The sequence below is a fragment of the Peromyscus maniculatus genome, chromosome 16, assembly GCF_049852395.1.
Source record: "Peromyscus maniculatus bairdii isolate BWxNUB_F1_BW_parent chromosome 16, HU_Pman_BW_mat_3.1, whole genome shotgun sequence".
NCBI classification, from domain to species: Eukaryota; Metazoa; Chordata; class Mammalia; order Rodentia; family Cricetidae; genus Peromyscus; species Peromyscus maniculatus.
In genome coordinates, this window is record NC_134867.1 from 31,792,190 (window position 1) to 31,820,017 (window position 27,828).

The 27,828-nt window shown below is 39.8% G+C and overlaps 1 protein-coding gene across 8 annotated transcripts in view; it reads right to left on the bottom strand.

Moving 5' to 3' along the window:
* Nucleotides 1-15,184: 15,184 nt before the first annotated feature.
* Ptprk (protein tyrosine phosphatase receptor type K) overlaps nucleotides 15,185-27,828 on the bottom strand; it is a 537,607-nt gene continuing 524,963 nt past the window's right edge. For all 8 annotated transcript variants that reach the window (XM_042262160.2, XM_076552564.1, XM_076552562.1 and 5 more), the window contains 8 exons: nucleotides 26,482-26,617; nucleotides 26,146-26,295; nucleotides 25,120-25,293; nucleotides 23,140-23,271; nucleotides 22,889-23,014; nucleotides 19,819-19,982; nucleotides 18,952-19,087; nucleotides 15,185-16,168 (listed from right to left, as the gene is read on the bottom strand). In XM_042262160.2, the coding sequence (XP_042118094.1) occupies nucleotides 16,115-16,168; nucleotides 18,952-19,087; nucleotides 19,819-19,982; nucleotides 22,889-23,014; nucleotides 23,140-23,271; nucleotides 25,120-25,293; nucleotides 26,146-26,295; nucleotides 26,482-26,617 (1,072 nt within the window). In that variant the 3' untranslated portion in view covers nucleotides 15,185-16,114. The remainder of the gene's footprint in view (nucleotides 16,169-18,951; nucleotides 19,088-19,818; nucleotides 19,983-22,888; nucleotides 23,015-23,139; nucleotides 23,272-25,119; nucleotides 25,294-26,145; nucleotides 26,296-26,481; nucleotides 26,618-27,828) is intronic.

Consider the following 27,828-nt stretch of genomic DNA (forward strand, 5'->3'; position numbering starts at 1 on the left):
TGCTTTTTTAGATCACCTCTCTACAACACTTTGTGAGGGCAGTCCTAGGAATCTAGCATAATCTAAAAGCTCTAACCAGGTGAATGTCATGTTCTGAAGCGGTCAGGCCCTCTTAAGTTCTGTGCGGGTGAGTTTGTTATTTAATCTTGGGTATCTGTTCTTACCCTTACTATAATGTTTCAGGCCTCAGCTATGAAGGTGTGGTGTGTAGTTGATTTTTTTACTCTCTGGGGACCGACTACCCAGCTCCCAAATAAATACATGGAGATTCATTCTTACATATGAATGCCCAGCCTTAGCTTGGCTTGTTTCTAGCCAGCTTTTCTAACTTAAATGATCCCATTTCTTGTCTACATTTTGCCTCTGGGCTTTTCACCTTTCCTTTTACTATATATCTTTTTTCCCTTCTTACTCCATGTTGGCTGTGTAGCTGGGTGACTGACCCCTGATGTCCTCCTTTCCTCCTTTTCTTGCTCCTCTCTCTTTTTTCTTTTTTCTATATATTCACTCTGCCCACCAGCCCCACCTATTTTCTCTCTTCTGCCTAGCTATTGGCCATTCAGCTTTTCATTAGACCAACCAAGTGTTTCAGACAGGCAAAGTAACACAGCTTTACACAGTTAAACAAATGCAACATCACACATCTTTGCATCATTAAACAAATATTCCACAGCATAAATGAATGCAACGTACCTTAAACTAATATTCCACAACAGTGGTGGGACTCTGGACACATAGGACCTGAAGCTGAAGCTGTGTATCCTGGGTGCTTTTGCTTGAAAATAGCCAGCTGCCATGACTATTTGAAAAAAAATGTGTCTTGATTTCTTTTATATACGAGTTCTCATCTCATTCTGGTTTTCATAGTAGGCTCTGTGTTTCTAAAATATGTTTATATGTTGTATCATTTATGAGTTTGGACTGGATGGAGGAATATTTTGTTTATATTCAATCAGTGATATTGAACTGGATGTATGCCATAGTCTCGTTAAACCCAGATTTATTTTTTGTTTCTCATGGTCCTGAGTCAAATTACTTACTAAAGAGCTCATTGAATTCATGAATACTATAAATGAAGTGCCAAAGTACTTAAGGGAATGAGCTACCCAGTGAGCCCAAAGGAGGATCCTGGAAAGGTCCCAGGAGCAGATGCCTTTGGATTTCATTTATTTGTGTGTTTCCTTTTAGCAGAGACACTGTTTGATATAAAGGGGGAAAATATAGGGAGAGAAAGATGCTTGGATAACAGGCCTGGCTTGAATTGTGTCTGGTAAACATTTGTTGAAATCAACCACGTTCAATTCAGAGAAATGCATGGAACATGATTATGCAGAGTGAGGGACCGGAGAATGGAGCTCAATAATGCATGATGCATCCAAACGTTTAACTCCACTTGCAAAGGCCTGCAGACTCTTGATGACCTCACCTTGTATCATTATTCTCAGTATGCTCCAGTGAATATTTTCTACCCATGTATTCATCAAGCATCCTCCTATTTTTGGTTTATGGGTTGAAAGTTTTCTCCTTCTTATTCTTTTCAGCAACCAGGTCATTTCCAAGATTATCTTATCACCATAGTCATTTTGCAAAACATATTCACCGTCTAACATTTATTGTGTGCATTTAGTATATATACTTTGCTGATCTTTCTACCTTCCCTGTCTGGTTTCATTCCCTTGGACATATTGTGGTCAAGCATGAGATTTCGATTTCCAACCTTGCTCTATAATCTCTTGCTTCTTGTCACTACTCTGAGCACCATGAGAAGGAATATGCTGTAGAAGTTAACTTTTCCAATTTGGAAAATAGATTATGGATTCCTAGGTAGATGACTAATATTGTTTCTTTTGTACTTAATAGAGCTGACTGAATTATTTGCCATACATAGTGGAGTGGTTAAAGGTTTTTGTAATTGTAGATTGTATATAGTTGGATCACCTACTAGGTTGTTTGTGGGAGCATGTTAGAAAGATGTACCTGAACATAAATGTACATATTCACATGGCATCCTGGATATCTTAGGAGTGATAGCTTCCTAAATCTAAGTGGTTCCCTCATATGGCTGCTCTGCTGATTCCTGGCCCTGCTTGACTACAATTAAAGCATGGAGTGAAAATAAGGCAGACTTTCTTTGATATCACAGCCAATAAAGCAATCAGACCACTCTGTTTTTCATCCCTGACACTTCAGCATTAATAATCTTAGAGTCTTATTTCTCAGAGGGCACAATAATGGTTTATTGAGCTGGAAGTTGAGTCTGCCATCTGGCCTTCTAGCCTCCTTGGGACTTAAACTATTGGCAAGGGGATGTACAGCCATGTTGATTTTTGTACTTGATAGATGATTAATCCTAAATATCAAGTATAAATAAGGCTTTTGCAGCCAGGAACAACCATGTTTAGAATCTGAAGGTTTTCTAGGGGAAAATATGACAATCTAGAACCTGTGAATATACTCATATTTGAAAAGGGGGGGTCTTTCTCTCTTTTTTTGATTAAATTAAGTGATCTTGAAGTGAGATCATCTTGGGTTATAGAGATGATCCCTAAATTAATGGGAAGTGTCTTTACAAGAAGGGGGGAAAACACAAAAAAGACCATATGATACAGGATTTAGAGATTAAAGTGACACATTCCAAGTCAAAGAATGTGAAGAATCAGAGCCCATCATCAAAAAAAGCTTGAAGGGAGATGTTGGGAGAACCCTCTGAAACAGCTGCAGAAAGAAGTCAGCCCACTGTCACCTTGGCTTTGGACTTCTGGCCACCAGAGCTGTGAGAGCATAGATTTCTATGGCACAAAACCAGCGTGGTTTTGGTGGTGTGCTACAACAATCTCAGGAAATGTATGTTCTCTGTCAATGTTTCTTACTACAGTGTGTCTAGTAGTGGCATTTCAATGAACATTCAAACCACACACCCAAGCAGTACTATCAAGGTTTCAGATCCTTTAGAAATTAGCACTTGCCTTACCTACCCTACCCTGCAACACTGACTGATGGGCAACAGAGCATAGAATGTGTCTTGTGTCCAGTGAAGAGGAAGCCAACCAGCCCCAGCTCCACGACCAGTTGCAGAAATGAGGTTATAGTAACTATGTGTGTTTTATTCCTGGTTCGTAATGTACAGTATATGATTTCTTTTAGTTTGTGTGTGGATGTGTACATGGTTTCTAAGGGTCTCCGTCTTCGACAGCAGAAAGCCATTATAGAGTTCATGGCTGCCGATGCATGGGGGGAAATCACAGAGCAAGCTGGAATAAGAAGTGGTGGCTATAGTTTTCTGAAGTCCACCTAGTGATCTGCTTCTGCCAACCAGGCCCCACCACCCGAAGGTTCCACAGCCTTCCAAATAGCAATGCAAGCTGTGGGTGGATCATTCAAAATGTGAATGAGCTCCCAAGAGAACATTTCCTGTTCAGAACACAGCACGCAGGTCTTCTGTATCTTCCTCGGTATTTGATGTAATGTGGTCAATAGTTTTATTCTAGCTAGTTATGTTAACTTACATTTTCCTAAATGAGTAGAAATTGTGAGCGTCTTCTATGATTTTCTTCTGCATCTTCTTCAGTAAAGTTTCTTCTGATGTCATTGGCGTATACCCTACTTGCATTTCTTATTTTTTTTTTTTTTGGTTTGGAGAGTTCTTTATATACCACAAATACTTGAGTTTTTGTCAGATGCATGGTTGGTAGGTATTTTCTTCTTGCCTAAAACCAAAGTTCTTAGTTTTGGCGAGCTCCATTTTATCATTTACTTTTTAGGGATTAGATCGGGAGCCAACTTTAAGAGCCCTGGGTAGCTCTAAACCAGAAAATCATTCTAGTTTACTTTTCTAAAACATGTCCCACACTCCCCTGACCGCTATTTATATAATAATCCTTAACACCGAATACATTCCTCCAAATGGTCAAGGCCGCCTTAGCTCTTCCAATCCTGTGGGTTTCTGTATATGTTTAAGATAAGTTTGACCATGTCAACAAGTTTCTCCTTGTGATTTTTATAGGAATTGCATTAAGTTACATTAGATCAGTTTGGAAAGAACTGAGAGTTTGACTATGCAAATTCTTCCAACTCATGAAACATACATCTTTCCACTTACTTACATGCATACTGCTTTCACCAGGATTTTATAATTTTAACATATCTGTCCTATATATGTCTCATATATGCATGGATTTAATTTTCTTTAGAGCAACTAAAAATGATCCAGTACTTTCTAGTTTTGAGATGATGCTAATAGAAATACAATTAACATTTATGTGGTGATCTCACACTCAGAACTTGCTTTGCTACTTTTTTACTTGTTTTTAAGAGTCAACAATGCAGGGCGGTGGTGGCACATGCCTTTAATTCCAGCACTCGGGAGGCAGAGCCAGGTGGATCTCTGTGAGTTCGAGGCCAGCCTGGACTACCAAGTGAGTTCCGCAAAAGGCGCAAAGCTACACAGAGAAACCCTGTCTCAAAACAACAACAACAACAAACAAAAAACAAAAAAAGAAGAGTCAATCATTAATTAATTAATTTGATGTATTCTTTGGGATTTTTTTTACAAGGATAATCGTATTATCTGTAAATAGCGATGTTTCATTTTATTTTTCTTATCTATATATCCTTCCTTCCTTCCTTCCTTTCTTCTTTCCTTCCTTCCTTCCTTCCTTTCTTCTTTCCTTCCTTCCTTCCTTCCTTCCTCCCTCCCTCCCTCCCTTCCTTTCTTCCTTTTTTTTTCTTTGTGGAAGTGCTAGAAATTCTAGTACCAGGAGAAGCAAAATGAGACAGGATGCCTTTACCTTGTCTATCCCTCTTTCTCTCTATCTACACACACACACACACACACACACACACACATACATATACATATATATATGTATATATGTATATATATATGACACCTAGGCTGATTCCATAAGTGTGTATATATATATACATATACATATATATGTGTGTGTATACATATATATGGAGAGAGAGAGAGAGAGAGAGAGAGAGAGAGAGAGAGAGAGAGAGAGAATGTCTATTTGTTTCCCACAGCAACTATAAAGATATCAGAGGACAACTTTTGGGAGTCCATTCTCTCCTTCCAGTGTATGGGATTTGGGGATCAAACTCAGGTTACCAGGATTAGCAACATGTGCTTTTACCCACTGAGCCGATTGCCAGGCATCCACCTTATATTTTCAGAAAAATTCTTACACTGAACTGTTGTTGTTTGTCTTTTACTCTTTCGGGGGCCCACCACCCAGCTCCCAGACAAATCACACAGAGGCTTAGTCTTAATTATGAATGCCTGGCCTTAGCCTTGCTTGTTTCTTGCCAGCTTTTCTTAACTTAAATTATCCCATCTACCTTTTGCTTATTGGCTTGTCTCATTCTTTGACTCTGTAAATCTTACTTTTACTCTGTGGCTTGCTGTGCAGATGGGTGGCCGGCCCCTGGAGACCTCCTCCTTTTCTGGCTGCTACTTCTCCTCTCTTCTCAGAGTTCTCCTCATATTTATTCTCTCTGCCTGCCAGCCCTGCCTATCCTTTCTCCTGACTCACTATTGGCCATTCAGTTCTTTACTAGACCATCAGGTGTTTTAGACAGACAAAGTAACACAGCGTCACAGAGTTAAACAAATGCAACACGAACAAAAGTAACACAACTTAAAATAATATTCTACAACACCGAACCCAGAGCTCCCCAATTTGACTAGACTGGCTGACCAGCAAGCCCCAAGAAAACTCCTGTCCCTGCCTTCCCAGAAGGCCTGCCTTGTTATATGGCTCTTAGAGATTCAAACTCAGGTCCTCATGTTTTAGCAGCCAACATTTTGTCAGCTGAGCCAGAACTCCAAACCCAACATTTATTCTTTTACTGTGTATCATATATATATATATATATATATATATATATATATATATATATATATACATACATACATACATATATATGCACATATATGTGTGTGATATATACAGAAATAAGCACATATATGATACACACACACACATATATATATATATATATATAAAGTTGAAATTCCCTTTTTGATAAGAACACACTTTTAATAAATAAGTATATATCATAATATAGCCCAAAGTGTCATTGATGCCCTTCCTTAGCTTCCAGAGGCCTAGGATTACTGTTGTATGCTACTATGCCTGGTTTATTCTTGAGAGTTTTTATACTTATCAGTGTTTTGACTTTTTTAACTTAAATATTTTTCTCAGTTAATATGACTATCACAAAGTTTTGTCTTTGGCTTTTTGATCTGTGGTGGTTTACATTGATTTTTTGGCATATTGACTCAATACTACATATGTGGAAATAATTTCTCATTATTATGGATAAAGTTCACCTTTAATTTTGTTGGCTTCCATTTACTAGTATTTTCTGGAGGAATTTAATGCAAGAATTATGAGTTATATTACATTTGATTTTAGTTTTACTTTTATTTCTGTCTTTGGTTTGGGTGTTAGTACTAGCTTCATAATATTAATTTCTTTCTCAGTGTTCTCTCCTCCTTGATGCAAGAGTGTGTGCAAAATTATTATTAGTTTTTCAAATGTTTGATAGACTTTTCCAAAGAAACTTTCGGGACTTGGAAATTACTCTCAAGACCACCTAACTCATGAGTTTAGTTTCTTTAGTGGTTATAAGATTCTGCAGAGTATATAAATTAGTTGATTTTAAAAATCAACATATATTCAATGTACATAATGTCATACCTCATAAAGACAAATTCAAGCCTATCATATACATGAACCATAATCATACTGCATACTTTCTTCTTTATGCTACCACCTTCTCCCTAGTCTCATGCCTTCCCCATCACCTTCCTACCTGCCATTTTTATGTGGGTACTGTCTCTCTCTCTCTCTCTCTCTCTCTCTCTCTCTCTCTCTCTCTCTCTCTCTCTCTCTCACACACACACACACACACACACACACACACACACACACATCTAGGAACTATAAATAAGAGAGAACTTATTATCTTGAGTTTGGCTAATTTAGTTTAGTGATAATGCTAGTATGTTGCATCCAGTTTCCAGAAAATATCATGATGTCATTCTTTAAACACTACATTTTCTTGATCCATTCATTTGGTAATTGACACCTAGGCTGATTCCATAACTTGGTTGTTCTGAATGTTTCTGAAAACAAATGAACAACAAATAAACAAAAACAGAAAACCAAATGTCCAAGCACTTTGTAGTGCTGACTTGGAGTCCTTCAGGTGTTTTAACAGTCCATGGTTCAGAAGTTGATGATTTCTCTATAATTTTTTTACAGTAGTCTCTCATTTTTCTTATGGCTGTCATATTTCTAGTGATGTTCTTTTTGATCATCATGTCGGTGATTTACGAAGTCCTTTTGGGTTGTCTTGCTAGATGTTTATCAATTATATTAAATGTGTTTGAATAAGAGTTCAATCCACTGGTATGTCCCCTATTTTTATTTCTTTTGACTTCCACTCATTATTTCCTCCTACATACTAGTTTTGCTGTGCTTTTTTCTTTTCTCTTTTCTTAACATAAGAACTTCAATAACTGAGATTTTACTTCATGTAAAGTGTAAGTATTTAGTCACCTATCAGCTCTGCATTGTCACATGTCATGTTAAAATATTCTGCTTTTAAATTTTTACTTGAAATTTGTTTAATGAATTACATAGTAGAATGCAGCTAATATACATATCTTTGGATTCTTTTATATTGTCTTTCTTTTATTGAATTTAGTTTGAGAGATAGTTTTTTTGGTTAAATGCTCTAGACATTGATTTCAAATATGATTAAATTTGTTGTGCCTTATTTTATGGCTCAAGACATATTCTTGGCAGCTGTCCAGTGGAAGCTTGAATAAAGTATATTATGTTGACTTTTCATTTGAAGCTTTAATGTAATGTATTGCTCAGCTCTTCTATATCTTAGCTAGTTTTCTGTTTAGTAGTTCTGTGAGTTGAAGAGGGAAGACATACAGTTTCCAACCACAGCAATGGATTTGTCTGCTCCTTTCAGTTTTGTCAGGACCGATTTCATGAATGTTGAGGCTCCATGGCTTGATGTGTCCACAGGGAGCCTTGTGCTAGCTTGCTTGTGACTTGATCTCCTTATTATAACATAATACTCTACGGCTGTGGTAATTCTATTTGCATGGAAGTCAGCTGATCAGGTATTACTACAGTCATTGTAGTATACATTGTGGTCTACATTTTTGAGTCTTTCCTGATTTCAACCCATCCAGTTCATTAACGATGAAGTATACTTCTGATTTATAAGCTGGGTCATGAAGTTTTAAAATTTATCATTGGCATTTTAAATGGTCTAAAGAGATTATCGATGTGTTAGCACCCAAATATGTCATTCTTTTTTGCTTATTCTTATTTTTATGTATCTCTTTTCTTACCTTGTTGTGGGATTCCATCTAGATTATTTCGATGCTTTTTTTGCCTGTGTTTGGCTCAATGTTTCCAGTGATTTCTCTGGGCATCCACTTTTCATATTTGACTTATGACTGTCTCATACAACCAATATTCTTGTTTATTTTCTACTTTAAACTACAATCTTCCTTCATATCAGTTATATTTTTGTTTCAAATCATCAACTACAATTGGTAAAACAAAGACATAAGAATGCTGTATATACCCATAAGTAAGTTCTTTCCATTGTTCACCTTTCTTCTCTACTGCTTAAAAACTCTCTATTTCCTCATTCCCTCTCTAGTTGAAGAACACCTTTCGTCAAGCATAAGGGAATGACCACCAGTGACAACAAAGGACAACCAGCCTCAGCTTTCCACCATAGAACTCTTTAGACCCCGGTATATGGTTTCTCGAGGTTTTAATTTCCTAACCTTACTAACCAGGCCATTGGATTTGGTAGTCTTCAGTGACTCTCTAACATTCTATCATTGTACTGAGAAGATGAATCGTTTGATTTCTTATGTGAAAATATCGCCCTGTCTCTCCCCACCCCCACCCCGACCACATTTGATCCTGGGCAGTAAAGAATTTGACATTGGAAAATAAGTAATTAACAAATACTTTATCCTGCCAGGAATAAAACGCGCAGGTGAAAAGAAATCAATTTCATTCTGCTGACTGTGCTTGAGGCAATTAGATTTATGGCAGGAGAGAGCAGGTTCCCACGGTGGGCGGGCGAGAGCCCATACTGTCTGCACCTGCCTCGGATGTCAGCACACACAGTCACAATCTGGGATGCGGGTGATCCACAGATGCTGCTCTGCACTCGTGACTGGAGCAGCGCAGGCCATCCCATGGCTAAGAGACACACAAACTCTTTCTGAGTGTGCGCTTTTATTTCCAGAAGGATTATTCTCTGGTCATCATTTTGAGACGCTGACTAGGAGAAATGTGAACTACCTCCTGAAGTATGCTTTTTTTCCTGATCTCACCCTGGAACCAGAGAGTAGAGACACGCTTATCTTTTTCCTTTCTTATTCTCATTTTTAAATAGACTCTTCCTCCGTAGCCCAGATTTGTCTCAAACTCACCACATAGTCCAGACTGGCCTCAAAATTGCAGCCCTTGTCCTTCCACAGGCTCGTGAGCACTGGAATTGTAGGTATGAGCCTCCATGCCCAGTCCATACCTACCCCTAGCTAGCTTTTCCTATCTTTAAGAGTTAAGGTTTAATCTACATATGATTTGCCTTCATGGATAAAATTAAATGTAGACAAACAATTTTTTGTTAGCTGGAAAAATACAGAAAACTTATATAAGCTTGGTAGCTAAAATCTCAAATATGCTTATTGTCATCTTATGAAACTATCTTGTCATATGCATCCCAAATATATCTGGCTGCTAGAGTTCTCATATTGTTAATTTACATGGGTGGCTTCATGTTTATTAGCAGTATAATTCTGATTTTCTAACAAAATGAGGCCTAATGGAAAAGTACTTACTAGCCAGCTTCCTCTTGTTATGGTGATGAATGGATCCAAATTCAATAAGAGCGATGTTTACAATTGAAGAAACTTTGTACACTCAACTAAGAGAAAACCATGACCACTTTCCAAGAGAATGCCTATATGGTTTTTGTAGAGAGGTCATTTTGCTGTTTTAATTAATTATTACTGTTTTAATTAATTAATTATTAGTGTGTGCTCGTGTGGGCTCATGTGAGGCCAGAGGTCAATGCCGAGTGTCTTCTCCAATGCCATTCTGTCTTATTCATTGAGATTGGCCTTTCTACTGAAATTGAAGCACACTGGTATTGTTAGGCTGGTGGGCCAGCAGGACCCAGAGATTCCATTGTTTCCACCACCATCCCTGGCTATCACATGAATAATTAGAATTGAACTCAGGTAATCAGGCTTGAGTGGCAAGCACTTTACCAACAGAACCATGCCTTAGTCCTCATGTTTGACTTTTTGAGGGTATATTGAATACAGAGCAGGTATCATAAAGATGTCTTCATACATCATGAACTTTGACTATATTCTCTCTCACATACTTTCTCTTCTAATGCCCAGTCTCCCAGTTCCAAATAGACAAATGTGTTAAAAAAAAAAAAAAAAGACCGATGGGCAAAAATCCAGTTATAGCCTCTTTGGGACAACTAAACTCCCATTTCTTCTCAAACATGTATAAATGATAGAACAGTGAAATACATCGTTCTATAATGGGGGTCACTAACCATAGCCTGGAGCTCTCACACCCCAGAGGCCGGCTTCAGACACTGCTGTTATGAGGTGGCACTAGAGGCTTTTTATTATGCTTTCAAAACCCAAATTGCTTGCTAACATTAACAAATCTCAGGAAGTGAAATTCTGATTTTTTTCTTTCACATTTTCTTGAACAATGAGGTGTGAGTGAGTCAGAATGGGTCGGTGTTCCCATGCGGGACATGCTTCGAGTCACCTGCTGTACCCTTTGGTTGTGGACATATTTCTGAGCCCAGGAGGCACTTGCCATCCTCCTGACACTGTTTCTTTCTGTCTTCCATATCAAGTGGCCATTTCCAATAAACCTCATTCATGTACCTGGGCTTCTAATGGCAGAGCTGGGAAGCTCAGAGCCGCCAGCACCCAGTTCTCAGGCCAGAGTGGAAAATTCAGGGTAGTTAAGAGATGAAAATTATTCCCAAAAGGAAAGCAAAAGGTGAAGGCACCTGCTGTAACATGACCCAAGTATTCATAAAAAAAAAAAAAAAAAAAAAAAAAACCCAAAGCATGATCCCAGACTCTCTCCTGCAGTACTTGAGAGTCTAACCCTGAGTATTCCACTCTTTTCAGCAAGAGGGCCATGGCCTTCACACTTTCTCTACTTTCCCAGTTGGATGGCGCGTCTCCACGACTCCACAAGCAAAGTTTAACACACAGTCTTTCCCTGCCTGTTCAGTCTAATCTCTATTTAGGAAAACATGTTAGAGGTGACTGGATCTGAATTTCTCATCCCCCGCATCCAGATATACTGAATACATGTCTCTAAGTACACTTCCTCTTTCAAAGCTTTGTGATCTAAAGTCTGTACACTTAGAGCAGAGTCTAGGCTAATAAATCCTAAACAGTTGATCTGGTACATCGGCAGTACTGTTTTGTGTTAAATTTTTGGGAATTGTATATCGTTTTGTGTAATTGACAAGTGTATTCTGAGAGATGTTAGCTGTCATAAAGTGTGTCCCTGCTTCCCTCCCTGGACATATTTTAACATTTAAAGAAAGAGCTTTGAGATGGTCTGTTGAGACCATCAGTGGATCAGAAGTGTATCCATTACTTTCTTTTAGGATTTGATGCAACAGCATCTCCCTGGTGTTTGCTCTCTTCCAGGTTAGCATTTCAAATCACTTTGGAGGAGGATGGATGTGCTGAAATGTTATATAGCTATCACATTTTTTTTATTGATCTTTGGATAATTTATATTCTAGAAGTGAGTCACAGCTTAGGATAGATCCCAAGAAAGAGCTTTTCCTTTTGATTTCAGAGATAATATTCGAAAACTCAGCAGACTGTTTGACTGGACTAGTGCTGTGGAAATAGTCAGATGTCACTCATTCCTCTAACCTCCTTAAGCTATAGGGAGACCTTATGAAATAATACGCAAGTCAAGATTATTAAGCAAGGGACAATTAATAATTATAAGCTGTCTTTTTACTTGACTTTGCAGAGCACTAAATAAATCATACAGACTCTAAATGAAATCAGAGTTTACTAAAACACTATGAATCTAGAATGGCTGTTAAGTTTCTACCTCTGGTAGTATTTTATGGGTAAGTACTGCTAACTACAGTTGGGTATGACAGACTACTGATTTCTGACTATGTTGTTAAGAAAGAATGCCAGCCGAAGCTCATTAAAAAGAAATACAAACGGGCAACCGTTAATCCCTAAAGTTTGTCCTCCCGAGTAACCAGACCATGTCTTCCTTCCAGCTGAGCTGCAGGTGCATTCTCTTGCACCCTCTCAGCCATGTTTGTTGGGGAAGTATTATGGATGCCACTCCATTTCCTGGGAGTGGAGCATACTTGATAAGGAACAGTTACTGGTGTCCAAATTTCAAAGCTTGTGCCTGGATTCTGATAGGGTCTCAATACCATGAATATTCAAGGAGCAACATTGCTGAGAGGCAAACCTAACCACCCCACGTCCAGGGAAGGGGTCTCCTTGTTTACTTAGCAACATCAGAGATCAATTGAGTGTGCCACTTTTCTCTGAGCTCCTTTCCTTGTCCAGACACTAGAAAAGGGTTGTGCTGGCAGCTCAGATTAGAACACCAACACATTTTTTAAAGTACTTGGTTAAAATTCATACATTCTCAATTGTTTCTGTGTCAGCGGGCCACAGATTTCCAACATCTCCCCAGCAATTACATACAGGAAAAATGTCGGCAGAGTCAACGTTATGATAGATGTTTCAGGAGAAACAGTGACAGGGAAATGAGAGGGCTACCTACAAAAAGTGTGTGTGTGTGTGTGTGTGTGTGTGTGTGTGTGTGTGAGACAACATGGCTGACGAAAGCAACTTACAGAAGGAAATATTCATTTTGATTCCTAAGGTTTTGCTTCTTGGTTGCTGAGTGCCATTGTCTCTGCGTGTGGGTGGGGCAGAACATCATGGCAGGGAGTGTGCCACAGGGGAAAGTTGCTTACCTCTTGGCAGCCAGAAAGCAGAGCTGAGTGAGAGCAAGGGGCCAGGGATGATACACCCTTCTGGGGCATGCTCTCAGTCATGCATATCCTCCAGTGAGATACCAATTCTTAGTGTTCTCTCTCCCCTCCCTTCTTCCTTTCCTCCCTCTCTCCACCCTCTCTGTAGCTAGTTTATATAATATATCATCTTCAATTGCCCTCCTTAGTTTTTAAAACCGTTTTTCATAGAACCTGGAGCTTACCAATTCTGATAGAATGGCTGGCCAATGAGCACCAGGGATCCAAACTCAGGTCTTCATGCTCACCTGGCAGGTATTTTAATGGCTGATTCATCTTCCCAGTTCCCCAAATTCTTAGTTTCTACTATTTCTCAATAATGTCACCAAATTAGGAATCTATTATTGGATTGCTGGATAAATAAACTTAGAGTGCTCATGATACACTCCTTTCCTCAAAGCCGAGCAGTAGGCAACCAGATCTATAACGCACAAGCACCCTGGAGACCTTTCAGATTTGAAATATAACACACTTACATTCCAGAGCTCTGCCAAGACATCTTTCCAGAAGGGCACGGCTGAGCAAGACAATGACCACACATGAGTCTAGTAAGGGAGGTTTTCAAGGCTGTAATGTGTACATCTTTGAACATGAATATTCAGAAAATCACAGGGCTCTCATACTGTCTTCTGATGAACCGGCCACTGTACCATACAAGCATGGTATGTTGTATTTCTTGATATAGCAAAAGGGACTCCATTTTTCTTTGAGTTCTGGAGGCTACGTGGTCCACTGAGCTTTGTGTATAGCTGTGTTCATAGTTAAGTTTGATGGGGTTGTGTGAGAAATGATCCTCTAGAAGCAGATCAGAATAATCCTCGGGATACCATGGCTATCACTGCCATGTAAAGAAATCCTGTATGAGTGTGTGAAATTTTTTTGTTAGGTATCTCTGCTACAGTTTCTTTATACCAAAACTTGTGCTGGGGGGCAAAGCACAGCTCGTGTTGGCTGGGCTATTCGGAACGTTCAAGAACAGGGCAATGTCTTTCTTCTTAGTTACCCTGACGTAGGATCTGTTTCTGCTTGCCTTGCCAATTCCCACCAAGAGAGGAAATAGCATTGCTGTAAGAGAGAGCTGTCTCTGTCTCGCAGCCAACATGAGGTAGGCCACTGTACCACCCTGAACTTCTCAGCAGAGTCCCCAACACAGGCCCAGAGCAAGCAGCCAAGGGACTGTAAACAAGCCTTCCTGGTGAGAGCCAGAATGAATTCTTGGCTCTTTTAAAGCTGTTTTCTTAGATAGATGGCAGAAAGCAACTAATACAAGCTATAACAATATAAATATAGAGAATTAAAGAAAAAGATTTTAAAAAGACACTAAACATGGCTATTTACACCCTTACTGACCTGGACTATGTGACATGCAGTGTAAGGAACAATATAACAAAGTACAGCTTTCAGTAGAATTTTTGTGGCACACTCATATTAAATCATAGACAGACTATTTATTTGGGAATAAAGACATGAAAATTTAGAAGAGAAAATGATGTGCAATCAATAACTGTTGAAATTATAAAAACTTTATTTCACTCTCACTTTAATGAAGTCTTGATAAGCACCATGTCATGGGCCGGCAGTCTAGAAAGAGGACACGGGAATGCTTCAGTTACTAACAAACTGCAAGGCGATGACGTGAAGTTACAGCTACGTGGAGCATGTGAATGAGACCACACTTAGAAAAAGTCACTGGGGAAATCTCATAAAAGCAGGCAACAGGAATCGGGCATCGATCTGTTCACACTTTCTAGGGTAGGAGTCCAAAGCTTGTGCTTGGAAGTATCAAAAAGAACATTGTGTTACCTTGACAGCTTACAGTGTGCTAAACCTCGTCCCTGAAAGCATCAGTGTTGCCATCCTGAACACAGTGCCAGGCCACAGGTTAAGAAACCCAACTCCTTCCAAGTTTAAAAGCGCGTACAGGTGCTAGTCCGCACCAGGCAAGCTACCCACAATGTCTTCTGCTGTGCGGATTTCTCTTGTGCAACCACCAAGTCATCATTTACCTAATAAAACTTGGGAAAAAAAAAAAACTACATTTTCAGCAAAACATTTTAATTTGGTCCTCTATTCAAAGACAATTGCCACGATGTTTTACATAAATTTAATTCACAAGCATGTACACAAGGGAGCCACTCCAAAGAACATCATTGCTTCCTGGTTTATGAATAAAAAGTTTATCCTCTACTTACACTAAACATACAAAAAATAATCTACAAAAATCGTTTACCGTTGATTTTTGCTAAAGAAAAAGCTTTCTTCTGAAACAAAAATGATTGTGTGGTGGTAGTGTTTTAGCCATCAAAAAAGTAATGTAAGTAACCAATAAATATAATGTGCTTCTTTCATATTGACATATTTACACTTGAGTCTTTGGCTTATGGTATTTCCTAAAAAGAACTTTAAATGATCCAGCCATCATTGCACATTAAAAGAAAATAAGCCAGTTATATATATATTTATACATTTATATAGAGCTCTGCTGCACTTTGGACATATAAAAATGAAATTAGTAAATTCATTTGAATTTGCACAGCTTTTGTTTTCTTCCCCACTTTAAGGTTCCACAGCTGCTTCTTCTTCTTCTTCTTTTTTTTTAAAGGAAGGGAAATGCCACTTTCAAAAGTGCATGCAATGTGCGGTAGCTGCTCTACCCAAAGCAGGAGAGAAAAGGCTGTGTGGTCACTGTACGGAAGCTGGTCATTTCTCATCAGAATCTGCTTCTTCTTAAAGATAATCTGGGTGGCACAAAATGTGGATGCTCTCATACAGTCATAGAAACCGATCAAGTCCTTTTTATTAAGATACACAACTTTATATAAGAAAAATACGTTTGCCTCTCCAATGTAAAAGCCTCCCACCCCCCACATTAAAATCTCTCTGTGCAGGTGTCACAGGTCAACAGCTGCTGGGCTCTACAGGCGAGACTGGGTCTCTGCTTGGACGCTCCGCACGTGGCCTCACCTAACTATGAGGACTCCAGGTACTCCAAAGCCACATCATAGCAGAAACGATACTGCTCCTGCAACGTGTCAGAACAGAAGGGATGGAAAGTGTTAACAAAGGGTTAATAGTGAATAATAGCATCTGTGTGCATTCCTGACATCCAATCTAGACTATTTAAGAGTCGTAAATTACTTATTCTGTATATAACAGGAACATCTGGGCATATATATTTTATACTCACGTCTAATGATCTCTGATTAAGAAAAAGGAACAATAGATGTTTAAGAAAAAGAAAAAAAAGATTTTTATCTTTGCCCTGCATTTTCTATAATTTAATATACTGCCCAGCATTTTTATGCGATTAAAATAGTTACACCTCATCATCAGAATGTTTCCCAGCTTACAAAAATGTAAAGAACCAGGACAAGAGCTATCATTAAAAGCAACTGTTAAAAAATCACCTTTATTTACCTCAGTCGATTTTAGTGCGGGACTGAAATAATAATTATCTCAGAGTAAATAAAATAACCATAGTTCACAAGATGATTTTACGGTTAACAGTTTTATGTCCCACAATTCTGAGTCTTTTTAGATTACATAAAAATCTACCACATGGATTGTTTGTTAGATTGCTTTGATATTTTCCTGTTTTCTATTGCTGCTGGGGTGTGCCAATGATTCCCTCCACATTCCAAATCATCTCTTCAGATAAAAGAAAGAAAGAGAGGGCAAGGAACAGAGAACCACCCACTGGAAACTACCTTTTGTAATTTCATGTTTTACATTTTCCCACAGTTCATATTCTATCAGAGTGTCACTTGAAATTTTTTTTAAAAATTTAGAAATTTTCCAAAAACTTTGAGCTTATTTATGTCTAAAAATTGATTTCTGCTCCCTCTCCCCAAATAGTACAACTTGCTTGTTAACTTACCATTTGAGTTAAAACCAGACTTCCTTTGAGTCTAGCCACATACTTAATCCATTATCAAGAACTTAAAACTGTCTAGAGACTATTTTATAAATGGTGACTTACACCATGTAAATCACTGAAAATTTCCTATTCAGTCCAAGCGAGCAGAATTCAGAGAACCTAAAACAAGTCTTATTTCTAAAGAGAATATCCAGAGTGTCTAGCACTAAGCATGGCAACACAAATTTCCAAGAGATGGGTATCAATTTTACTCTAACTACCAAAGGAAATAGGCTTTACATTATTATTACTAATGCTCCTACTGGGGGAAATGGACCCAAAGAACTTCAAAAAGTGCCTGCAACCAGCAAGTGCCTCTCAATTTTGTTTAACTCTGAATTTCCCTAGCAAACTCAGCCCAAACCCATCACAAACTTAACTAATCATTCATGTTTATTAAGCAGAGCATTCTGTCAGGATTTGTGGGATAATGACTACAAAGGAAAATTGTAACTTACTGGAAGGTTCTAAGACAACTGTTCAACTACAGACTTAAAGAAAGGGTTGTATGTCAAAGATAAATTTGGAGATAAAAGTTCCTTCTGAGGGCAACAGTAATCCTCATGGGACTTTAAATGCTTCAGGCAGAGTGTATTTGACAGGTTACACACACCTGGGAAACCCAAGCCACAGCTACCTCCTGTCCATTTAGTATGTAAACACTCTCTCAAATCCACACACCAGCACCCCGGAGAGGGCAACATCGTCTTGTCCTAGGTGGACTCCCTTATGTGGACTTCAGAAAGGGAGAGGTGAGCTACCACTTGTCAAAGTGAAACAGCACAAACCCTTAGATGTTAGGTCTCAGGAAGCAATGCACCTCCTGTGTGAACAGCCCAGGGCAGGAAGTGGTAAAAACATGCCGGGAGCTTACTGAATCGCCTCTTTTTCTTCTTCTTTTTTGTTATCTGATCATCTTGATAAAGTAGGGCAGGCAACAATGATGCTCTGGGTTTTCTGGTTTACTGTTCTATGAGTGCCACAGCTGCTCTTCACCTGATCTCACTGTACTGACTTGTAACCCCCAAGGGAAACATGTGACAGAGGCCGCAACTGTCTTTTTTTACTTGGTACCCAGCTCCATGCAGAGGAAGCACCTTACTCACTTCAGTCCCTACTTTACAGGCTTTTGGAGCTCAGGAGAACTCATGTCACATTGTGTGGACTGTACTTTCAAGTTGCTAAAAGCTGAAAACTGATAGCAAGGGCAAACTGATAATTTACAGTTGTATTAGATAGTGAAGGATTACAGATAAACACTGCAATAAACTTCAGTAACTTTTTCCAAAACACCAGGTGTCAGGTCTGCAGGTATAGGTTAGTGGTAGAATACCTTGCCTATCATGTTTGAGGTCTTGGTTCCATACCTAGTAACATGCACATGTGTGCGTGCGCACATACACAGTCATACACACACACACACACACATATCCAGGCACCAAAATAAGTCAGATCAAATGAAGCAAATGAATAAAATAGGTGTCTAAGATGCTGAGGTGATCCATGAGCATAAATACGCTACTAGTTAACTCAATATGTTTTAACAAGCAAAAAAAAAAAAAAAAAAAAAAGGACTATATTTTAGCTGGATTTATTTTTTCAGAACTGTTTCCAAAAATTTGCCAGAGCGCAAATTTACGGACTCTAACGAGAACAAACCCTACACAGTTCTCAAATTAAATGAGCATTTGCTTCATTCAGCAGCTCATGTGATAAGCAATGTATTTATATTGGCGGAGGCAGAGTCTCTACGGTCTACCTGTTAGGCACATATTCCAGCAAGCCTCAGTTGTACATCTGACTGAGGTCCCCTGTGTACCTGAAGCCAAACCAGTAAGCAGGCACGTAACGAAGTGTCCCCTAGACCCTCCGAAGATTGTGTGACTCACCGGGGCTTCCACCATGTTTGGCTTGCTATTCCTCAGGGTCTTCACTGCATGGAAAACGTCCACCACGTTTTGCCGCTTCACCATCTCAACAACAATGCCTATGGCGCAGAACATGCCGCTGCGGCCACCGCCATTCCTGAGAGCACAGATACCGAGTGAGCACCTTGGGGGGATTCGAATGTCATCTCGTCACATTCACCTGGGAGTGGCAATGTATCTTTAAAATCCTTTTTCCATGTCTTTGGATTCTGCTTTATATTTTGTGTATGCACGTGGGGAAGGGCAGAGAGGAAGGGACCAGAGGATAAAGTTAGCTCAGGAGCTTGGAAACAGGAATACGTGACAGGCGTAAATTGAGATGTGGAGATCCCAATATATTTGCAACTGTATGAATCAAAGAGGTTGTCCACACAGGTGCTCGAAAGAGTTAAATCATTTAACAATTGCGTAATTTTTATAATTTTATTGTGTGCATGCGTGTCTGTGTACCTCACACATGCCATGCCCATGGAGGGCAGAAGAAGGCATCAGATTTCCTGGAACTAGAGTCAGAGAGGGTGGTGAGCCACCAGGTGGGTACTGGAAATCAAACCCAGGTCCTACAGAAACGTAGCCAGTGCTCTTAACTACTGAGCTATCTCTCTAACCCCAACAAGTATATCATATTTAATAGTTAGCAAACAAAACAAAAAACCCTTAAAATCAGTAGTAAATTATTCATTCATGAGACCAGAGCTCTATTTTGGAATAAGATCTATGGCAGGTTCATCAGGATCATCTTCTCAACATAAGCAAAACAAAGGCTAATGAGGAAATGAGTTTTGAGGTTCCATGCAGGGCCAGGGCATGCTCCTTTGCCCTACTCACAAGCAGTGGATGATCGTCCGGCCTTCCCCTTCCTCACATTCCTCCTGCCATTTTTCCACCTGTAGTATCAGTTTCAGAAACGAGCGTTTGGAGCCGGGCACTTCCCGATGAGAAGCCCATCCGAGGTACTGGAACTGCTGTACCATCAGATAACCCTCCTGTGGCTGGAGAGAAAAGCAGGACTTTATGGGCACCAGGATAAGACTACAAAGGACATTTATAGTGGATGGAGTCTAGCTGATGACAATTCAGATGCTTTTACAGAAACATTCCAAGTTGTATGAGCAGAACACAGGGCATGTCCTTTTTAATCTGCCTGTGGTGGTTTATATTGATTGTCAATTTCATGGGATCTAGCATCACCTTGGAGACAAATATCTGGGTATGCTTGTGAAGAATTATCTATACTAGGGGAACTGAAGTGGGATCCACCCTCAATTTGGGTAGCAGCCTTCCTCAGGCTGGGGTCCTAGACTGTATAGAAAGGAAGAAAGCAAGCTGAGCCCAGGCAGCCAACTCTCCCTTCTTCCAGGCTGTGGATGCCATGTGACCAGTGACATTATGCTCTTGTTGCCATGACCCTTGCGGTGACTACGACAGTATCTCTCAAACTATCAGCTGCAATAAATGTATCTCACCCAATTTGCTTCTTGTTAGGTACTCGGTCACAGAAAAAAGGGAAAATAACTAAGATGCTGCCTCTTCCTCACACCCCAAACCTCACACTCACTTCCTTCTCTCCAACTTTCCCAAGCCTTTAAAATTCATTGTCTCTTTATGGCCACAACCTACACAAGTTGTGACAACTACTTCCTGGTGATTTCCTTTAATGCACGTCTACCTCCCTTCCATCCACTCTTACTATAGGCATTATGATTTTGCTGAAGTTTAAAAACGATCTTGTCGTTCTTATATCTAATGGCTTCCGAATGTTTTTAGCCATATCTGCTGTGACCTAAAACTCCTTTTATGATCTGGTTTGCCTCGCCTTCAAACCTCTTTTCCCTCTAATAGAGCAGTGAGGTTGGAGACACTCATCTTCCTGTACCTTATTGGCCACTTTATTTCTTGCCTTGGGGATTTTGAAGAGGACGTCCCTGTTTGTTTTGAAAGCATCTTACCATAGTGTTCTTCCCACTATCAAGTAGAATAGCTAATTTGATCCTGGTTTGCCTGGGGACTTTCCTGTGATGGCACAGAATCGAAGTATCCTGGGGAAGCTCTCTGTCTCTGGCGATCTCATCATCAAATGATACCCACTAATTCCTCAAATGTTTGCTTAAATACCCCTATCTTTAGAGAAGGTTTCTCTGGTCACTTAGCTGTGTCTGACCATCCAGTTAACCACTTTATATTCTGCACTTCTTCTCTGACACATATACATCATGTTAGTGAATGGATTTTTGCATGATTAGTTGTGTGATAGATGCTAGCCTTCTCAGATACTGAATAGATTCCTTAAAGATAAGGAACTCTCTCCTTCTACCTTAAACTATGTATCTTGAGAACTTTGCATGGTACTTTCAAAACAGCAATGCTGTTGGAAGAAAGAGAAACCTAGAATCCCAAGTAGGAAATACAGAGAAGACTATGCAGTATATTGAATGAGCCATATCACAGGGTATCAGATCTTAAGTTTTACACACAGGGGCTCATGAGCCTCTTGGTAGGGCATAGGCCATACCCACTCTCATATGCCACCTGCATACTAAACTCACAATGAAGTGAGCAGTATGAAATAATGATACCGAGAATAAAAACATCAGGTATGAATCAGCACCAGAACATAGTCTATGCAGGGAGACAACCAAACCAATATATATTCTGGAAAAAAAAACGAAACGCAGATTTCAAATCTTGTTCTAGAATACTTTCCGTAGAGAGAGCTCAACTCACAGATAAGTTTTGTTTCTGTAGTTGAGCAGTTACAGTTGCTTAGTTAAAATATTACTAGAAAGATATTGAAGCAGATGTGCAGACATAATGAGATTCCATTTAAATTAAAGTCTAAGATACGCACGAATATTATGACATGACTGAATTCATTCCCTTTTTTTTCTCCACTGAAATGAGTGATAGAATTGGTTATGAGTTTATCCACTGTTCCTAGTTATATACATATAGGCTAATGAACAAGACATGCATATAGTCATTTTGATATAAGAAACAAGACAGTCCTGATCACATGCTTAAAAATCATAGACTTAAACAGAACTGATGACTTTAAAAACAGGGCAACCTCCTCTTTTCAAAGTGCTGTGTCATGGGGGTTACTATTTTAAAATTCTGCTACCTTGTTAAAAGCTAAGTGCTTTTATTAGTTTTTCGTTGGCTGTTTTTCAAGGAAAGGCCTTCAGCATTACTATTGAACAAAACACATGACTTGTCAGGGAAAGAAAACCCTCTGTGGGACACAAGTGCCACTCAGCTGCTGGCAAAAGGCACAGCGGTGGCAACACGGATTCCTCCGTCACAGCTGGGCAGAACCAGATGTGGCAGTGTTTAGCGCAGCAGAAGTCAGAATAAGGAGGTGAAGGGCGGGAAGAGACTGAGCAATAGCTGTGGCTGACTTCTCCCTCAGGCTTGGCTTTCCCATCACACACAGGTCCTGAAATAGTGACATGGAAGTCTCCTGTGGTGGCTGGCCTGTTGTGCCCTCTGCTGTTACCAGGATTATTCTTCCTTTTCACCGGTATGCTTTTTTTCTCTAGGCTGGATGTCAATATTAATAAAGTGTGCCACCATCCTTTACAGAAGTCCACATGTGCTCTGGGGCCAGGCCCAGACTATGAAAACTGATTGAGAGACTGCATCTGGATCTGGCTTTCCAGATGGAACATGCTACGGCACTCATCGACTGGAGAACCTAGCTTCCAGCACTTCAGATTTCCTGTGTCTGGAATACCTTTGTCCTGGAACTAAGACATAAGGTGATTAGTGGCTCTGGGCTAGATCATGTGGTGCTTATTAATTCTTCTTCCCCTGTTGTCTGGATAGAATTAGGTCCCATCAGGATCACTATCTACTTGCTCTGAACTAGGTCATTGAGAATGCCCCAAGAAAGACTTACTCTAGTTAGGTTGCATATCCTAAAAATCCGATTGATCACGTCACAGTCCATTGAACAAGACATACACTCCACTTGGATAGGGCCATATCGCAGCATCCCTTCTTCTGGCCAGTACTGAGGACAGCCCTAGATGATTAATGTTTGAAAAAGAAAGAAGAGAGGTTTTGTTTTGTTTTAAAGTCGAAAATGGAATTTGTTACTATTCTGCTAGGATGCACCCAGAAGCACAGAATCAACCCACGTCCACCCACCTGGGACAAGTCCACTTCATTTAGCATCACAATGGAGGTACAGCCATAATCATACACTAATCTCCAGAAATCTTTCACAGTGTTTGGCAGTGGGTATTGTGTGACGATGAAGGCTGCTGGTTGCCTGTAGCTCTGTGGAGAGACGGGACAGTTGAGAAATAGAAGAACTTAAAATGCAAAGGGGGTGGACATGATCATATTTTCACTGTACACATTTATGACAGTGACAAAGAATAAATAAAATGCACCTTCAGGTGTACAAACAGATTCAATGTACTCCATTGCAGGACCAAGTAGGTGGCAGCAACTTTCAATAGAAATGGAGCCACAGTGCCGCCTAGGCCAGGGGACCACTGGGATGTACTGGAACCGGGGATGAGTCAATGACACAGAGTTTGGTGCCACTAAAGCACTGGAGTCCCAGTTTTACTTCATGGAGGAATGTTAATATAGGACAAACACAGTGGAAGAGATGGATGATCTTCTTCAGGTATAGACCCTTCATGAGGTACCTATTGGGTGGGTTCAATTTCCCAAAGGTAATGAGTCTCTGAAAGGCTCAAAACAAAATAAGCAAAGCATCTCTGCTCTGTCCATACACATATAATTTCTACATGTGTATAAATTAGGCTGGAAGATTCTTCTCTTCTCCACTAAGAAAAAAAAAATCACAAGTACCTCAAAATCTTACTGTTATTATGCTGTGCAGAGATCATTAACATGTCCTTTATCAGACAATCCACTTTCTGTGGCTCTAAAAGTCATGTTCATCTGGTCTGGGCAATTTGTCATGATCTATATTAAAACACATTTTTTTAAATGTAATGATTTAAAGCTATACTGGTAAGACTCTGGGCACATCAAGGATGGGGTAACTTTTAGTGAGAGCTTGTTCTTGGATTATTCTGCTCTGTAGCAGAAAAATAAAAAAAGAGCAACGACAATGTACAAGGTAGTCTTTGCCGGAGACTATAGGACTTTCCACATTCTCTAATTCCATGTTTAGCTACATATTCACTGAAAGGAAGTTTAGGAAACCCAACAGGTAGTTGGGTGGCACACACTTGTTATCCTAGCATTGCAGGGGTGGAGGCTGGAAGATCAGGAGTTCAAGGCCATCCTCCATTATACAGAAAGACAGAACATTAGAGATCAGCTTGGTTTACGTGAGACCCTGTCTTTTGAAGAAGTAGGGGTAGCAACTTAGAAAACCTTGTAATGGTCAGGGAGGGAAAAGACCCCTATATTTTCCTTGCTACAGTTTCACAGGTAAATTGAAAAAGAAATAAAGGTGATAAATTGTCTTAAGGGATGCTGAAGCTTATCAGCTTCCTTGCTTCTTCCCAAGGTAACAAAACAAGATGGCTGATGACGTAATTTCTAGTCCCCTTTCCTCTTCTGTTTATGGGCAGCTGACACAGAGTACGTGCAGGGGTACCTGGCAGTGATGAGCGATGGGACAGGTCAAAAGAGTTCTTTCCTGAGGATGGATTCTGTTCATGTCTTCCCGAGTTATTTCTAAATAGTCCCAGCTAGCTAATACCAAAGAAAACTAATGACCTTTAAATCGCTGGAACACTGAGCATCATAGGGCAATATTTTCAAAACAAAGCCCTACGCTTTGGTGGGATACAGCATTCTTTGATTTCAAAATGTATTCCTACTATTCAGAAAAGGTAAGCCATGAATCTTTCCTCTCAAAATAAGATGGAAAAGATAACTTGTGAGATTTTTCTATAGGATAATACAACTATCAGACTTCAAATCTAGAATAAACCTATAAAAAAAATAGACTTGCTAAGAATCTCTGGAGATGCAACCTAAAATCCTTTTCAGAACAATTTGTAATTCATTGACTGTGTCCAGTTTTCCACTCTAGTCCACTTTGTCATTCCAAGAAAAGAAAAGTAGCCAGTGTTCAGTTGAGATATGTAGCTTTTCTTCAGGGCATTTTACACTAACAAAGAGTCAGTCTCTTACATCCATAAGAGCAGCATTGATGTAGTTACTGCTCTCCCCATCAATTGTAATTAAAAAAGGCAGACATCTGTCAGGTGGGAGCATGTCCATGAAACGGTTCTTGTCATGGTTCCTTGGCAGGCACGCTATGCTACAGTCTTCAGCTTGGAGTCGAGGGGTGACCGAATTCAGCGTCTAAACAGAGAAGGGAATCCAGGTTAAAAGACGGCGACCCATTTAATAGCATAACACAGGTCTGTCAAGAATTCGGGAAGCCGCGGGGAAGGTGAAGGGTCTGTGGCAGGCAGTGGGAGTCGCCTCTGCGACAGGCCGATGGACTTTTTAATGAGGCTAACGAAGCCTGTGAAGTGAGGCAGCCACAAGACACATTGTAGTCACGTGTCTCTTCTCACGAGGAAAGAAGAGCTCGACAACACAGTGCTCTACAAAACACACTGCCCAGTCAAGGAAAACACAAGGGTGATCCACAACAGGAATGATGACCTTCAAATGGGAAGCTACCAATGGCAATGCCATTTTGTCACGCTAGAGCACTAACCCCAGAATCTAAGGAGTAGCTTCCAGAGCCACCTGTGAACTCATTTTATTTTATTTTTTCATATTTGAAGTGTGTATAAAGGCAGTGAACACACTGGAGCTAAGAGAAGGTTTAGTACAAATCTCAGCTATTATTATTAATATGCCGATCTCACATTGAGCATGCCATTGGAGGCCAAAATAGTAAGGCTCTATGGTGGAAAAAAAAAGAAGTTATAAACATAAAAATCATAACCAGATTTGACTGCTATAATATCTTTTTCTCATATTCTTTTCAGAGTATGAACTCATTTGCCCTTCAGGATATAGCAGATATCAGTGCATTAATAAAAAATGAATCCATAATTGACACAATGAAAGACACAAATGTCATAGTTGCAGAAGGGTCAAAGGTTATGCATTTGACTTGAAAGACCTTTTCTAAAAGAGTTATTAGTGCCCAGGACAAATTGGAAAAGTTTGAATAGAAACCTTAGAAACAGTCAATACCTGAAATTCATCTTTGAGATGGGAGGAGTTGGTTTGAGAGTCTATTCTAATCATATCAAAATATGCGGCTTTAAATTCACAGACAGGGATGGCAGTCTCTCCACATAAGCAAGCTTCTAGAATGGCATCATGAATAAAAATGTACTGCTCCTATCAAAAGAAAGAAAGCAGACAATGTCATATGAGTTTAGTAATGTTTAGTTTAGAGGAGCTAGAGATTACTCTATATGATGTGATGAGTTAATATTGATCATATATTTAAAAAATATGGTAAATTGCATTTGGTAAAAGGTGAAAACCAAAGGAAAAAAACTGATGAAGGGCAGGACAATCTACCTCTGTCTGAACCATATTGATGCGGCGTGATCGTAGAGCTTTGACACAGTTGTAGATGTCCACCACACCCTCTCTTTCAGCCATGTCCAGCATGATGTCAATCACAATGTAGCAGCCTGTGCGTCCAGCACCAGCACTAAGAAATTGAAAGAAGTATGAGAAGCATGTTTCTCTTGGTAAGCTTCAATCTCTATTTGACTTTGAAGCTACATGAAATCAAATTGACTTAAAAAAATGCAAACACATAATTTTATATGCCACACAAAAACATACTAGTGCACAAATAACTGCGTATGGAGTGACTGATTTGGCGTGGTGTACTTAGATTGGAACAAGAGTCGAAAATTATTTCCAACACTGAACATAATGTCTACATGTTGTTAAAGTTCCACACCTCTATCACACTGCCTTCACTTCATGTGAATTTAAATGTTACAATTTTATATTATTTTTTAATTTCACACTCATGGGACCGAAACCGTATTGGCATCAAGCTAGGGAATTTAACTCTACACCGAATTTCCTTCATGCTCCTGTAGTCCGCTGTCCCACAGCAGGAGGGAGTGCTGTCTCAGCAAGACTCATGTCAACACCAAGGCCACTGATCCCACAGGCTTCAGATGGGAGATGAGAAGAGCCATAGTTCACAGGAAATGTCAAAGGAGATGGTTGGGGAAGAGAGTGATACCATCAGAGAGGAAGAGCCCTAAAGGGAAAGAATATTTAATGCAGCCGAAGGGAAGCTAAAATTGCCCTGTGAAATAGAGTGTGATCTCTCTCAGGTCACAGCGATAGGCTACCCTTTAAAAAATTTATTCTACAGACGTACTTTAGTATTTTCACTGGATGGATGTTTTCCCTGTATGTATGTATGTTTGCCATGTGTGTGCCTGGTGCCTGTGGACATCAGAAGAGGGCCCTGGACTCCTGGGGTTGGAGATACACACCCACTGTTGTGAGCTGCCAAGTGAGTTCTGAGAATTGAACCTGAGGCCTCGGCAAGAGCAGCCAGTGTTCATAACTATTGAGCCAACTCTCAAGCCTGAGAGCCACTCTTCTATGTTTCATTTATAAAGCAGAATCATAATATGCCTCGATTATCTCACCCTTTGAAATGTTTAGAGGCAATCAAATAGACAACGCAATTGAGGGGCAGTGAAGGGCGGTGCGGAGAGAGGTGTGGGATTCACTATCTAGCCAGTTTCTTCTTTTCTAGACACGCAGAGATGACAGTATGCGAAGGGAAATGGCACTTCTGTTTCTGGGGACCAAGGGATTCCAGAGCCCCTTTGAAGCAAGCAGCTCATGAGAACACAAAACCCCATGATGAGTCAAGAAGTCCCTGAA